Raw genomic sequence first — 15,532 nt, 5'->3', positions numbered from 1 at the left:
CGGCGTGAAAATGTTTTCCTGTGTGGCCCATTATTGAGCAGGGTCAAATAAACCACTGAGGTGGCATTTAATGGTAGATTTCCACTAAATGTCAGACCTCTGGCTTTGACATCTGTTTTGAGTTAGCACAGCAGCTGTTTGAAGCAGCTGCAGCAGTTGTGAATTTGCTGGGAGCAGCAAAGTAAAAGAGGAGTGGATGGGAAACCTTTTAGATTCAAAGGAAAGAAAAATTCCTTAAGGACAGCAATCATCAGGTATTCAGCAGAATTTCTCTCTCCAGAAATCAAACAGCTTTTGGCACCAACAGCCAGCTGTGCAAGGAGCAGGAAAGTCCTGTTCTCCTTAGGAAATGGCAAGAACTGCCAAAAGGTTAAACTGAAGAAACAAACAAATGAAAAACCCTATAAAAGGTGTAAGGTACATAAGTTGTTGCATCTGAGGTCTGCTTGTACAGGTCCATGACACAATCTGTTTTGCACTTGCTTCTCTACAACACATTTAAAATGATGTCGTGAAGCCTTGATGCCCTTTTAAAAACAATTTTGTGCAGCAAAAGCTTGAAAAATATAATCTTAAGGAATCTATCCCCAAGTGAGTGACAATTACTATGGATTTTTATTGCCTTGTGTCAGAATTTCAAAAGAAGAGCCACTATTTCCCAGTCTGAGCAAGTCTTACTCTCCAGGTGCTTTTGACAATATTTAGGCTAAATATGTCTGTGATGCTCAACTACACATCTGTGCACCCAAGCACAGAAATTCAGTCCTTTTCTCTCTTCACTGCTTGTTCAGCTCTGAACTTTTCTTACAATCAAAGCCTTCAAAATTCTGTTTGCTTTTGTGAATTGTTCTGAACTCCTCCAGGTTGTTGTTATTCTAATAGCAACAGGACACCCAGAATTATGTCCCTGATTCAAATGGCCTGACACTCCCTCTGCTGTGACATGCTGACATTTAGCTTGAAATTTAACACACTTATTTTTACAGGGCTTTAATAATTTTTACTTATTTTTTCATAAAATCATGGAGGTTGGAAAGGATTTTTAAGACCATGGAGTGGAACTGTTAACCCAGCAGTGCTGAGCTCTCCACCAAATCAAATCCTGAGGTACTACATCTACAGGTCTTTTAAATACACCCATGGCTGTTGATCCAACACTTCCCTGGGCAGCCTGTTCCAATGCCTGACAACCCTTTTCCTGAAGAAATTTTCCCTAATATCCAATTTAAATCTCTCCTGGCACAATTTAGGGCCATTTCACCTTGTCCTACTGCTTGACACTTGGGAGAACAGACCAATCCTCACCTTGCTTCAACCCCATTTCAGGTACTTGCAGAGTGATAAGATCTCCCTTGAGCCTCCTTTTCTCCAGGGCAAACAACCCCAGCTCCCTCAACTCCTCTATCACAACCTAGTTCTGAATGGCAGACTGGGACAACTGCATTTCTGGTATCTGACAATTTTTGAATTCTACCTTATAAGAATCAATATAACCAAAAGTATTGTTTATAGATATGTGCTATTGCTTGTTTGAGTTTATTCTTCTGCTCCTGAACACCTCCTTGAGGTAGGCATTCACACCTGTAACCTGAGATTCAAGGCAACTTGTACTGGAAAGGAACAAAATTTCACTTGCACTATGCCTGCGTCCTTAAGATTGTGCTGTCTTCTCAGGCTGCTCTGCCAAGCTGCTTTCACTCTTCTGCAACTGCACTTTGATCTTCTGTTAAAGATTAGAAATCTGAGAGATTACACCTCTCAACGGCAAAAAGGTTCCTGATTCAGGAGTTTGCTGAGACCAATCAACTCTGCTTCCTTTTCTTCTTCCTGCAGTCTTGAAAATTTTACATCAGAGATGCCTGATGCCTGTGGAATCTGACTGACCACAGCATCTTCCATGTCACACTGAAAGTCTGCATGAGGCTGCAGCACATCAGATGTTGGATATAAACTTTGTGTATTCAGGTATCAGTTGAATATAACTGAATTATTAAATTGGGAATAGAACAAAACTTCATGTAACAGAAGTTTACATGAGCTCTCAGCAGCCTCTATCAACTAATGAATGGAAATTCATTTGCACTGGCTTTAGGACAAACTGTTTCTTACAGAGAGCCTGACCATTCCTATTCCTCAGCCAAAAGAAATTACACTAACCTGGCATTCATGCAAACACATCAAAAGATATATGCAGAACACACAGAAACATAATTGAAGTCCTAATCTCTTTAGCCAAAACCTGGTACAATTCCCAAAAAACTGAACAAGTTTCTCTCCCAGCTGGACTAATCTTTTTGTGTAGCCCACGGGAGGGGAAGAGGCAATTCTGGCTCAGCCTGGCAGTGCCTGGGCCAAGGCTAAAAGCAAAGTCCTGTGGGAAGCCTGGCTCTGCTGGGCTGAGCCTGCTCCTGCTGCTGCACCAGGAGCTCCTCTCGTGGCCTGGCTGGGGGGTCTGACACCAAAGGCTGTGCCCCCTCCTCACTCACAGCCCTCCTTCCAGCTGGAGAGTATTTTATTCTCCATGGCTGCTAGTCACACAGGGAAGCTGCAACACCTTTTGTGGATGCTTGTCATCATCTACTATGTTTTCAAGACAGTTACTGAATGAAGAAAAAAAATAAGGGAATACATTCTTTCTCTCTAGCTAAATGACCACAGTTTACACCCTAACAATGAAATTCTGAAGCTACAGCTCAATTTACAAAATTAAAATATTATCTGATCTTATCAATTTCATTTCTTCTTCCTTCTAGATTTTATGTTCTCTGAGTTTATAGCATGAAGCTTTGCATTTTTCACTAATAAGATAAAGAAACATTTTCTATTCTCAATGAGCAGGAGGTGATGTCTAACAGACTGACCTCTACCTATTTATTCTAGACAGAAATGAACCACTCTATTTCAAATATCTCATTAAATTTAGTTTCATAAATTGCTCCTATTTCACTGAAAACTAAGCTTGTTTTTAAAATGAAACAATGCCAGTGTCATGACCTATGAGTAGAGATTAGCTATCACATTTGGGGAGTATTTTTATACATGGGATACCTACATGTAACTATGCAAGATCTATGTACAACATATTTACACTAATGATGGTCACTAATGAGAAAACACTGACTGTTGTAACCTTCTGCACACAGCAACTTCAAAAATAAGTCCATTTTAATCTACATAGCACTATTAGGAAGTCTTTTAATCTGCTGTCTCTCATAGCAATCATCTAGGCAAAACAAGGGCTGGACATAAGACTACATAATGCTGAGGTGGAGCTCACTGCATTTGACAATTTATTGCATTAGACTTTATTCAATGAGATCTTTCTAAATAATTCCATCTTTTGATCTATATTTTGAGATCTAATACAGCTTTTATTGACTTTTATCCCCCTGCTCACAGATGGTTTCTGGTGAGAGCTGAACTTTGAGAGAAAAGGATGGAGAAAACCTGACTCCACTGAAAGTTTAGTACAATGGCTAAAGCATTTATCTCCTAAAGAAGAACCCCTGGGTGATGTGTGAAACTTGTGCAAGGGTCCTGCAGGAAGTCTGTGCCCCCTGAAATTCACTTATCAGGCTGGCAATACCAGGGCTTTCTCTGGCCAAGAGGCTGAGCTTCTTTTCACAGCAACAGCCAATATCCCAAACTTCCCATCTCCTGCTAGGAATCTCAGCCATTTCTCTTGGCAGCAGAGTATTTTCTTCTGGGCTCAGAAAAGAGCTTAAATGAAAAAAGGTTGGACAAATAAATTCTGGTTATAAAAATGCCTATTTTTAGCAAACAACAGGAATGAGAGAAATGGAAACACTGGAAGAAAGGCTGTGGCTGTATGAACAAGTGCAGCCTACACTGCACAAACAAGCACCCCACTTGTTTTCCCTCCTTGCCTCTGGACCTGAGGGCTGCATTGACTTAGAACTCAATTTCAAACCACAGTCTTGGAGAAGGATAAGGACAGAAGGAAAATGTGCTAGGACACGTATTAAAAAATAAATCATCAAGGGGACAAGCCAAAAAGAAGGAAAGCTGTGAAAAAAGGAACATGGCAAAAGGGAAGCAAAGAAAATGCTTGGGGAAGAAAGAATCTCACAAAGACATTGTCTCATTCACATATCTAGCAAGGGCTACCTGTGGAGGTAGCTTAAGGTAAGGAGGAACAGGCTGCTCCTCCACTCTAAACAAGACAGGTTTCCCTACAGCTATTGTTGAAATGAAAACAAAGAGCAGCAAAAAGCCTGATACCAAAACACAACCCCCTGAAAACATCAAGGAACAGAAAACACTTTTATATTCTTCCCTCTCATCTGCCACAGGCAGCAGTGCTCACCTCTGGAGCTGGGGAAGGAGTTGTTGAGCTGCTCCATCACTTCCTCCAAACCTGTGCTTGTATCCTGGGGAGGGCTGAGCAGCTCATCCTCACCTGCAAAGCAAACCCACACCACTGCATGAGCCTGTGCTAACAGCTTGTATTGCCCAAGTCCTCCTCAAAGCCAAGGCTGTTCACTCAGGCACATGCTCTGCTTAGTGTACAATAAAAATTTCAAAGGCGAATTTTGTTGACTGTTACTGTTCTCTTTCTTTATAAGGATCTAAGGGAAACTAAATTAGGAGCTTGAGACAATTAACATTATTTTAATTCATAAAAAGGGATTTGAGAAATTGACTCTGGTAAAAGAAGTAGGGTAAAATGTCTGCTAGGAACATCTAGTTCCATAAATGACACTCGTCCTTTCAGCTTCTCTTATTCTATTAATGGAAAAAGAAATTGCTGTTGTGAGTGCTACTGTTGAGCAGCTTTCTAATAGTGCTGGGTTCATGTTGGCACTGCTTTGCCTAGCTGTGCAAATCAGTAGAAACCCAGATTCTCATCTGCATCAGTATTAATATTTCTGACAGTTTAATTGCATCAGATTGGCGCTCCAAGAACACTCAATTGTACTGTAAAAGGGTTTAGCAGCAGTTTAATAAAGCGAAATACATTTCTCCCACTGAATAATTTCTATAACCTGATTATAGGGCAGCAGTCTAATGGGAAATTCAATACATTTTATTTTTACTGGGGTTTTTTTTTGCTCATGGTTTCATATAACTGAAATCCGTATGTTGTTTTTAATGCAGATCCTGGCCTCCAATATAAATAAAGCATCTTGAAAAAGAAAAACCTAAAGTATATACTTTAAGTGAGACTCTCCTTTTTTACTAGATGTCTTTTATCTCTATTAAAACACAAAAGCAATTTTGCTGCTGTAATAACTGAGTTCCATACTTCTTTTGAAAATGACTTAACGACCCTTTATTCTAACATGTCGCGCTCTATTTGAGTAGGAAACTGCCTGATTTTCTGTTAACATTTACATTCTTTAAATGTTGAGGTGCTTCATGCTAGTGAAAAACCTAGAAAAAGGGATGAAAGGAGCATTTCAGGGCTGCCTTTATTTAAGCTGGGAGTTTAACAAGATATATTTCTGACCAAGAGTGATTCCTCCCACTCCAGCACAAGAAGTGGGATGGAGTGTCTGCAAGAAGCACTTAATTCGTATAAATGATGGTCTTTGTATCAGCTTCTTTTATTCCATTAATGGTCTAAAAATAGTTGCTGAGGCTGCTTGCGGTCTGTTCAGCTTTTGAGTGGTGCTGGGCTCACACAAATCAACTCACACCATGAGTTACTTTCACATCAGGCATTGCACTGACAGAGGTGTCTTAGCAAAAGCAATGTCCTTGCAGCCTTTGCTGAATGTCAAGGTGAAAACTCAGGGTGAGATCTCACTGCTTCTACCCAGGCTGAGGATTTTATCAGCCTGAAGAAAGCCTCCTGGCCCTAATGATATCAATAAAAGGGCAGTGGTTCTGCTGTCCTGGCCAAGAACTGAAAACAGGTACCAATTTCCAAATGTCCTCATAAGTGCTGATATAAGCTGCACTACCGATCCTCAAAAATGTTGTATTTTTTTTATTTAAAATGCATTATTTTGAATTTTTTCCTCATTTGGATGATATTTTCTGAGCATTTTCTTGTAAAGGACAAAATAAGACATGAGCCAAGCAACTAGACAGAAGATAGCTCAGTCTCCTCTCTTTACTCAGAAGAGTCTTCCCCATTTGTGTTTCTACAAAAGGTTTAGAGAGCTAAGTGAGCCTCAAATATTCTGGTGGTTCCTGAACAAATTAAAGTTCAGAACAGCCTCTTGCCTCATACACTTCAGAGCACCTCCTCTGCTGCTACCCTGCTGGGGAGAAAGGCCAAGGATAAGGACTTTCCCACTGGGACTCCATGAGGAGAAAAGCAGAACATTCCTGCTTGCCCAGGGGTACTTCAAGTTAACAAGGAATAAGTTGTATTTGTAAATGAGGGTTTGAGTGGGTTTTGCTTTTACCAAAACACTGCTGGTGAAACACCTTTCACAGCAATCTCTCCTCAGCAAAGCAGAAACACAAAAGTGCAGTGGGTTTTCAAATGCAAAAACAGCTAAGGTGTAATTTTAAAGAGAAAACACACAAAAGCTCCCACTACCTTGCCTCATTGCCTGAGACACCCAGAGATCCTCAGTATTTTCTCAAAAATTACAGATCCCTCACTCCTGGGTACATGGCTGTGCATGCCAGCATTATTTACACCACCACTCTGGTTCCCTTCACAATTCAAGAGTATTTTAAGCTGTGCTTCAGAAAACCCTGAGCCTAGCAAGCAAAGCTTTCTGGTGTGAAAAGACACTTCACAAACTGAATTAGCTGTGGCTTAGTTAGCAGGTTAGTAATTTTTTTTATAAGCTCCACTCCCTGCTGCCAACAGTGTGGCTCTGCTGAGTCTCAGTATGACCCTACTGATAACATCTCACTGTCCTCCCACATATTGGCTCTATCAAATCAATCAAATAAAACCAAGTTATGTCTAAATATTTGCTTTAAAAAGTTTTACCAGCTTATATGAGTCTATACCGTGTTAATCATTTAATTCCAGTCTCACAAGGTAAATGGGAATAATTTTATATAGAGTCAAATGAAAGGAAATATATTTTTGTATTTTGTCCCACTAAAGGATGAAATATAAAACTACAAGACTTCTAATATGATGGCTGGGAAATACTGTCTTCCTGTCTTTTCTTTTAATTGTATTTTAATTCACGTATTTTATGTGATGAAATTCATGACATTTCTCCAGAAAGCTGATGCACGTTACACCACTACTAAAACATTTTACCTACTCTGTGTATGGCATACATTAAAAAATTTCCCCACTGGTAATATGATTAATGAAAGGTCCATTTTTACTTTTTCCAAAAATTCCTGTTACCTGTGATTGTACTCTCACCCCCAGGATTTCAACTTCAGCATTCCTAAAGGTACTATTTATTTCACATTTTAATTGCAGATTGTACAGAACCCATCCACTTTGATACTGTCACAGGCTGAAATTATTGCTCACACTTGGAATGGAAGAAAAAGCCTCCCCAAAAGCTTCACTTCCCACCACAACAGTACTTTGGACACAGCAGAATGTGCCCTCCCATTAAATTTCTTACTGCCATTGACACTTTCACTAATAGCAGTGAAAAGCTCTCACTAATATACATAAAATAAATTTCTCTGTATGAAGCTGAATATTATCATCAGACTCGAAACATCATCTTGTTGAAGTAATATAAGTGCATTTGCTTAAAGATGCTGAAAAGATTGATTGCTTTTTTACTAGCAGAAAATCCTTGCCTCTTGGTAATAAATACTTACTAATTTTGTAACAGACAGGAAATTAGGAAAGTGCCACATGGCAGTTACTAAAAGCACCAAAATAATAATTCCAACCTCCAGCTACAGAATATTATTATTGAACCTCACTCCACAACTCTTAAGATGTTCATTATCACATCTGATGTGATACTTAGAAAAGCCACAAGATGAGCACTGCCTGTGAGTGACAGCCCCATGCTACTGACTGAGCCACAACATATTAAAAATAAGATCACATCATTTAACATGGGGATGACTAATCATACATTTAGTCTCTTAGCCATAATTAATATTATGTACATTTAAATCAGTCATGTCAGGCTTTATAACTGAAAGTCAGTTTGAATAGAATAGTCAGCTTTTCAGCAGCATTTGCTTTCAGAAGTCAAGTCCTGGCTGAGCTTTGTGTTTAATATCAAAATATCCAAGCTACTGGGTGCATCATGATCAAAAGCAAAGCCTGAATCATAAGGAAGATGCAAAGTATAAACAGCCAGGTGACATTGAAGATCATTGCAAATATCTACTTCATTTCATCTGAACTAAATGGAAAAGTGTTATCTGTCTTTAAGGATTTTGTTCTGGAAAATGGGACATAATTATTTTTTGTGACAACCTCAGCTTTGGTATCTTACCCATAGTTTCTGAAGTCTGGCTGCCAACTACACGAAGAAGCATTGGCTGACTGCTGCCTGACCTCTGCAAAGAGGTAGAAGGAGATGACAGTGTTGTACCATTCACCTTGGCATCTGCCTGTGGCTGAAAGTGAAGAAAAAAAAGTAAGACATTGCCATAACAGCTCACTACTTTACATGTCTGTAATTTTTATTTATTCCATGAATACACACAATTATAGTATTCCAGGCAACCCTGAGGGGAGAGAGAATGATGCATCTGACTCCTTCTTATCAGAAGGCTAATTAATTACTTTATTATACTATATTATTATATATTATATTCCACTATATTACAATATATCTAAACTGAATCTGCCAAGCACAACTGCACAGAATCTCGTGACTGTCAGACGACAGTCCTGACACACACACACACATTTGGCCCTGATAGGCCAAGGAAACAAAACACCCTCACTTTGGGTAAACAATCTCCATATTGCATTCTACTTTTGCACAAACACAGGCACAGCAAATAAGATAAGAATTGTGTTTTCTTTCCTCTGAGGTTCAAAAAATGTGAAATCCAGAAATATTCTAGGGAAGAACTGCGCCTTGCTTTTCTCTGTGAAGAGAAATGTGGCTACATACAATTTTCAGCCTGTTTTTAAGTAAATTCATCCATGCAGTCAATGCATTTTAATTCTGGATAAAACATGGAAGAAGACTAAATAAGAACACTGAAACCCGATTCCATATTCTCAGTTGCAGTCTGAAAAACAATTTTGTACTTTTCTCTGACTTGCCTCTACAGCTATGATTTTTTGGTATGTTCTCGTAATTGATAACGCTGATTGATTCCGTTTGGAGAATCTTCAGAGACGCAGAAGAAGCGCCTGAGGACTCACCTGCTCCAGCAGCTGCCTCAGCCTGTGCAGCTGCGATTCCAGCTGTTTGTTGTGATCCTCCAGGATCTGCATCCTGGCCTCCAGGCGGCCCTTGTGCTGCCGGAGCAGCTTGGCCTCCGCGATGAGCTCGGCGTCGCGCGGGCTCTGCGGAGACACCGGCAGCAGCTCCGGGGGGGACGGCAGCGGGGACAGGCCCTTGTGCTCGTGCTGCTGCTTCAGGCGCTCGTACTCGGCCTGCAGGTTCCTGGGGGAGGCACAAGGGGGAAAAGCTTTATGGGCCTGCACGGGGCAGTGACAAGGCGCTCAGTCTCGTGTGGTGTGATGTGTCTCACTTTTCACTGCACCGGCTGCCTTTCCCTCTCCTGAATCTACACACTTACGGGCTCAATCCTTGTGGATCTGCACAGATCTGCTATTAGATGGATCTGTGGTTCAAGTTGCTGTCGGGATCTCTAGCTTGTCAGAGTGACCCCAAGAAAAGTTAGAAAGTCTCTTTTCCCGGCCCGGCGCTTGAAGAAGGAGTCAGGGCACTTCAGTTCTCGGTCTCAAGGTTGTTTATTGTATCTTATCTATAAAAAATTTTCTCCTGTCCTGCCGAGGTCCATCCAACTGTGTCCCTTCCACACAGTTCCAGGCACTCTGCCTGCCCCTGGGGTGGTGTTATGTCTTTATACTAAAAACTATGTATACAATGTTTACAATTACTTTTCAATACCTATCACCTATGTTAGACAGTGAGCTTCTACTCTAAACCAATCTAAAAGTGCCAACATCACAGCAGAAGATGGAGGCCAAGTAGAAGGGAAAAGGCTGGACATGCCCAGATCCCTCCATCTTGCCTCCTGAACCACCATACCAAAAACCCCAAAAATCTACTTTTTCACCCCATGATAACTTCACTATTATTCCACCTAAACTGTTGTGGCTTGCTGATCTTCATCTAAGGTTGGTAACTTGCTCCACGGGTCATAATCAAACCCATAGGTGTTTTGGGCTTTCTGCCAGGGTCTCTGAGCCCCTGGCAAGGGTCTTGGCTGTCCTGAACAGCCAGAGGGATGTCCTGGGTTCCCACAGCTGCCTAAAGGCTCTTGGCATCCCCAGAACTCACTGCTGATTCCCTCCCAGGGCACCTCAATGCAGGAGGCTCCAGACATCCTCCCAAAGCCAGGATTGGTCTGTCTGTCCTGGGCTCAGCCCTCCCTCAGTTTCCTGCCCTTTATCCTTCCCAGCAGTTTCTTTCCACACATGGCTGCACCTGAGGGGTCATTAGTGCTAAAGGAGGACTCAGAGTTACCACAGCACCTCTCAAACACTAAACCAGAGCAGGTGCCACCTGGCTGGCTGATCTATTTTACAGATGACAAACATCAGAGAAGCAGCCACACAAAAAGGCAGAGCAAAACACAGAACTTGGCTGTCAGTCAGGTCACATCTCTCTCCTCTCTTCAGATCTGCAAATGCATTTCCAGCCTAGGGCTAAAATTATCAACTGAAGATGAGAATTAGTGACCCGGTCTGTTAAACTGAACTGCACTGGCTTTGGGGGCTATAATTTTCATCTTCTTTGTCCTGCCTAGAGTGCTACTGTCTGCTGTAACTTTATGGCACTGCCAAGCTTGTTCCTTTATTTCATAAAACTCCAATTTTGCTTCAGTAAAACATTCCATAGATTAGTATGATCTATAGTGTTCCACATGAAAAAAAAAAATCTACCAAGCAGGGAAAGTGCAGAAGGTAAGAAACTGAAACCTTGTTAAAGGTAACAGCGCAAAACCACAAAAATAGTAACTTGTAGCAGAAACTTCATAGGCAAGGGAAGCCTAACAAACTGCACTGGGATTTTGTTGCTATGATGTTCTTTTACAGGTTCCCAGAGGGGGAAAACCAGCTCAATGCTCTGGTAACTGCTTACTCATCACAAGCACTGACCCAGATTTTACTTTCTCAAACTTGCTCTTATTTGAGGTTGTGAGAACAGACACCTTTTCCCAGTTCTGCCTGCAAACCACAACACACTCTGACAGTTTGGTCTGGAAGTGTAACAGCACCTAGGAAACCTCTCAAAAAAGCCCTTCTAAAAGAACATTATTGTGACCAGAAGGAGAACTAAAGCAGAATGCATCATTTCACACGGGTCAGAAAGCAATGCCAAGGACAATGACAAGCCACTGACTGTTCCCCAAAGGTCCCTGAGCTCCTCAGCAGCTGCATGATGGACATGTCCTCACTGGGACTGTGGCACTGCCCACAACACAATCTCTAAGGGATGTCTGACCTAAATGATCCCTCCTCTGCAGAAATTTTAAATTATTAAAAAGCAAGAGCTAATAATTTTTAACTTCAGGCTGTTCCAAAATTCAAGATTTCTTTCCTTAAAATCCACACAAAGAGGGATAACTACAGAGAGATTTTTTTCCAATGATTTTTTTTTAAACAAAAATTTTATTTTTGTTTAAATGAAATACTGAGTTTCAAGTTCATGAAAATGATCTAGAAAAAAAGGGCTATCTGTACTGGGAATAGATATTGTCATGTAAGTTATGTCTTCTGCCTGACTTAATGTCTTCTGATACTTCTAGCTGAACAAAATGGTGAATAATTAATAAAGATACTGAAGGGAATAGGAATGAAGATGACAACATGTTCATTACACATGGTGCTGACTGAAGTTTCTACAGGAATGATCAATAAGCCTGCTTTTCACCATGTCCATTGATAGGGGCTATCACTACCCCATGAGGAATTTCCCAGATCCACAATGCAGGCAATACTCTGTGGACAGCAGACTCAAAAGTTGGAAGTGCTGTAAAGCAGAGGATAAAACATCACCCTAAGGGAAACTAAGTAAATACACTTGATCATACTTACAACATAATCAGATACCTTACTACAAAAATCTGTATCAGTATCACCAGTCTCAATACAGAGAAGTCCTTCCAGTAATGATGGCATTGAAATACCAGTAAGGACCAGGGAGTAATTCAGATAAAAATCCTTTCATATCTGATAAAAAATAATTAAAAATCTTTCTGAAAGCCTACAGGAAAAAAATTAATGTGAAAGATTCTGCATATTTTCCAACCAGAGGTGTGTCTGGATTTGGGAGTTCTGTAATTAAATACTATAATACTGTTGGCACAAAGGAATGTGATTCTGAAGGATGCATGTGGGTGTGCCCAGTGCACCTGTATTACTGAGTTTTCCAGCTGCACCTTTTCAGTCCAGCTACCCAGTCCTTCAACCAGAGAACTGAGATTCATCATAGCTTCAGAGCCATAGGAGTGATGTGCAGTGCACACAACCAATAATATCATAACTGGGATCTACACATACAGCAATGAAGAGGTGCATTGACATAATGGAGAAAACCTGAAAATTAAAAAAGAAAGAAAGAATTTGAAAACTGCTGCAAGAATATCCTGAGAGAACAAAAGGCCCTCATTCTTCCCTCTGGAAGTTTTAAGCTGTGTGGTGAAAAGGACTGCTGCTGTGGCACCCAAGGCACTGCCCACATCCCCCAGGGTCCTGAGGAGAGGCACTCTGTGACACTTTCACCATAAAATGGGACGTAAGAGAAAGGGGTGATACAAAAATGCTCCTCTCTAAATGAATGCAACTCAGCAAGCATGGGCAGTACATGGAATCCTCACCTCCCTACACCACTGGAGGCTGTCACAAACAAATAAACAAACAAACAATGCTGCTGCATGTACTCATCACTGGGGAAAGGAACCCTTCTTCAGCAAGAGAATATTAAAAAAACCACATATATTCCATTTACAATACTTGCAACACGTTGAGGCATTTGTGAAGAAAAGCAACATAGGAAGCAGGCAGTGCAACCTTGATTTATGCAACTATACAGAGCTGAGTAGTAAAGAGTGCATGAATTATGAATCACATATATCACTGGCAGCATTAATTGCCTGGTGACAAAAATCCTCGTGGACTCTGTTTGCTGACTAGTCCTCTCAAAGGCAATTGAGAATTTGTGAATTCATGTTATTTCTCATCTCCCTACAGAAAATCAGTGGTCTGAAGAAACAGACAAAGATGGTAACTGAACCACCCTCACTAGAGTGACAGTGTTTACTCAGGATGCTTCACACTCAGAAGATTTAATTCCCCTTCTTCAATGCCAAAACAAATACCAAGAGGAGCCACAGCATGTTTAGAAATGCATCACTTTCTTGCTGTTGGCAACTGTACAGAAGGAACTTATGTGAGGAGGCCATTCATCAGTCTCCAGGTTTGGAGGAACACTGAAACAGGGCAGCTTTGAGATTCAGGGTGTCACTGCTTTCTCTGTGGCACACAGCCCATTGCACTCCCACTGCAAGTCAGGAAAAACAAAGGAATGGCAAATAGCTCTGGCTGGAGATCTCATTTACTTAGTTCTTGTACCAGCACAGCTTAGAGCTGGGAGGAAGAGGAGAGAACATGAGAGAAGTCTCACTCTTACATACAAGACCTCAGCTCAACTAAAATATTAGGAAACATTCAATTTCCTGAGTTATTAAAATAGCAGGAAGGTATTTTAATTCTTTGCAAAAAGTTTTGACTCTGTCACTGCAGAACCATCTGCTTTCTATTTAATGTCAGTACAGTACATCCTGGTCAGTATTACCTATCCTGCTGTATAACTTATGTAATGTATTGCTTTAGATGGACAACAAAAACTTGTCTTCTCTCTCTCTGAAATACATTCACTCGTGAGGAAATAATATTAGAGAGGGTTTTATAATTGGATTTTTCTTTTATATTGCAACACAGTAATAATGCCTTCAATAGCAAGATTGCTTTTTATCTATTGAATTCAGAAATGGTCTTATCACATTATTCCATGTGATGCAAAACTCAGCACAAGCCTGAAGATCTAAAACTCAAATAAAACATTTTCAGCCATTGAAAATATTCTCTAAAATGCTCACATTTTAACAAATATAAATTATTTAGCAGTCAAATCTTAGCCATACATTATTTAAGGAAGTCATACTTACAAGCTACAGAAGCACCACGGTCTTAAAATGCTAGCAGATAAATAATGAATATCTAACAAGAGGTCCTTGGAACTGACAAAACCCGAGCCAGAACCACATCACAGCTAGGTTTGTAAGTTAGAAAATGCATTTCAGAAGAATTCAAAATAGGCAACAGAGCTTTTAAACTGCCCAAAAGCAAAACCTCAGAATTACAATTTCAATGAGTCTTTTTCATTTAACCAACAAGTCAAGATGGAAATACTTGGGAGGCCAGAAACTGTAGCTGAAACCCAAATGGAGGTCAGAATTCAATCAATGGCTCAAAAGAGACAAAGCAAAAAGAAAAGGGCTTTTTTTAAAAAGCAGAAACTGTAGAGAGCAGAAGAAAAAGAGAAATGACAATGAAGTGCCAGTATCACAGCACTGCTTCCTCTGGGTACTTGATACTTGAGGCATCACTTGTGGCTGCTTTCCTGGGAGCTGCTGAGAAGTGACTGCATGCCCTGACTCTCACAGTAAAAGTGAACAAGACACAGCAGAGAGAGCTAAACCTGGGTTAGCAGAAGTTTTCACAAGTGTATGCAACAGGAGTTATGAAAACACAGGCAGGAAAGGGCAACTCTGCACCACATCCAGCTCAGGAGTGGCAGGAGATGCACACAGGAACAAAGGAATGTCTTCATCCTGAGGCAGTAACAAAAGTTTACACGGAGGGTGTTTCAGGATATGCATGGGAAGGAAGATGTGCTCACCCACCGGAACCAGGTTCACACAAGGAATTAGGTGTCAGGTTGCTGATTACCTTTGGCAGCAGCCAAGAAAAGTTTGCACAAACCCGATGGAGGAGAACAACTGGGAAATAGGAATCCAAAGGGACAAGACTGATTTTAAAAGTAGGTAAGTTACATGAATGCCTCCTGACTGATCCTGTCTGAAGAGCTTATTTTTCTACACAGGAATCTGTGTTTCATCCATAAACTCATGGTCATCTGGCTGTGACAAGCAACCAGGACAAGAACTTGTTCACTTCTCAGCAGCTACCTTACATTTTACATACAAGCTATTTATAGCAGTTTGCAGAGACAAAAGTCATGATTTTGTCATAATCAATGAAAATCACAGCAGTGTGACCTCTACACTGTGAGACAGAGCCAGAGCTCTCTGTGCCTGCTGTGTTGAGCACTCACAAAAGGCAAGGCTGCCTGTGGTGGCATCCCATCCATAACTGTGCCTCCAGTAGCACAAATAAGAAAACACAACCTTACAGACTATAGCTATAGTTTAATCCAGGACTGGCAAA

At 40.8% G+C, this 15,532-nt stretch overlaps 1 protein-coding gene across 16 annotated transcripts in view; it reads right to left on the bottom strand.

Annotated features, from left to right (window-relative positions):
* DMD (dystrophin) overlaps nucleotides 1-15,532 on the bottom strand; it is a 1,043,904-nt gene that overhangs the window by 12,418 nt on the left and 1,015,954 nt on the right. For 13 of the 16 annotated variants that reach the window (XM_063182199.1, XM_063182186.1, XM_063182172.1 and 10 more), the window contains 3 exons: nucleotides 9,251-9,494; nucleotides 8,364-8,487; nucleotides 4,328-4,420 (listed from right to left, as the gene is read on the bottom strand). In XM_063182199.1, coding sequence (XP_063038269.1) covers nucleotides 4,328-4,420; nucleotides 8,364-8,487; nucleotides 9,251-9,494 — 461 coding nt within the window. Of the gene's footprint in view, nucleotides 1-2,728; nucleotides 4,257-4,327; nucleotides 4,421-8,363; nucleotides 8,488-9,250; nucleotides 9,495-15,532 lie in introns of those variants that run through there. The other 3 variants (XM_063182212.1, XM_063182196.1, XM_063182260.1) reach the window with 2 other exon arrangements.

Source organism: Melospiza melodia, chromosome 2, assembly GCF_035770615.1.
Source record: "Melospiza melodia melodia isolate bMelMel2 chromosome 2, bMelMel2.pri, whole genome shotgun sequence".
Taxonomy (NCBI): domain Eukaryota; kingdom Metazoa; phylum Chordata; class Aves; order Passeriformes; family Passerellidae; genus Melospiza; species Melospiza melodia.
This window is presented reverse-complemented; position numbering and strand designations above follow the sequence as displayed.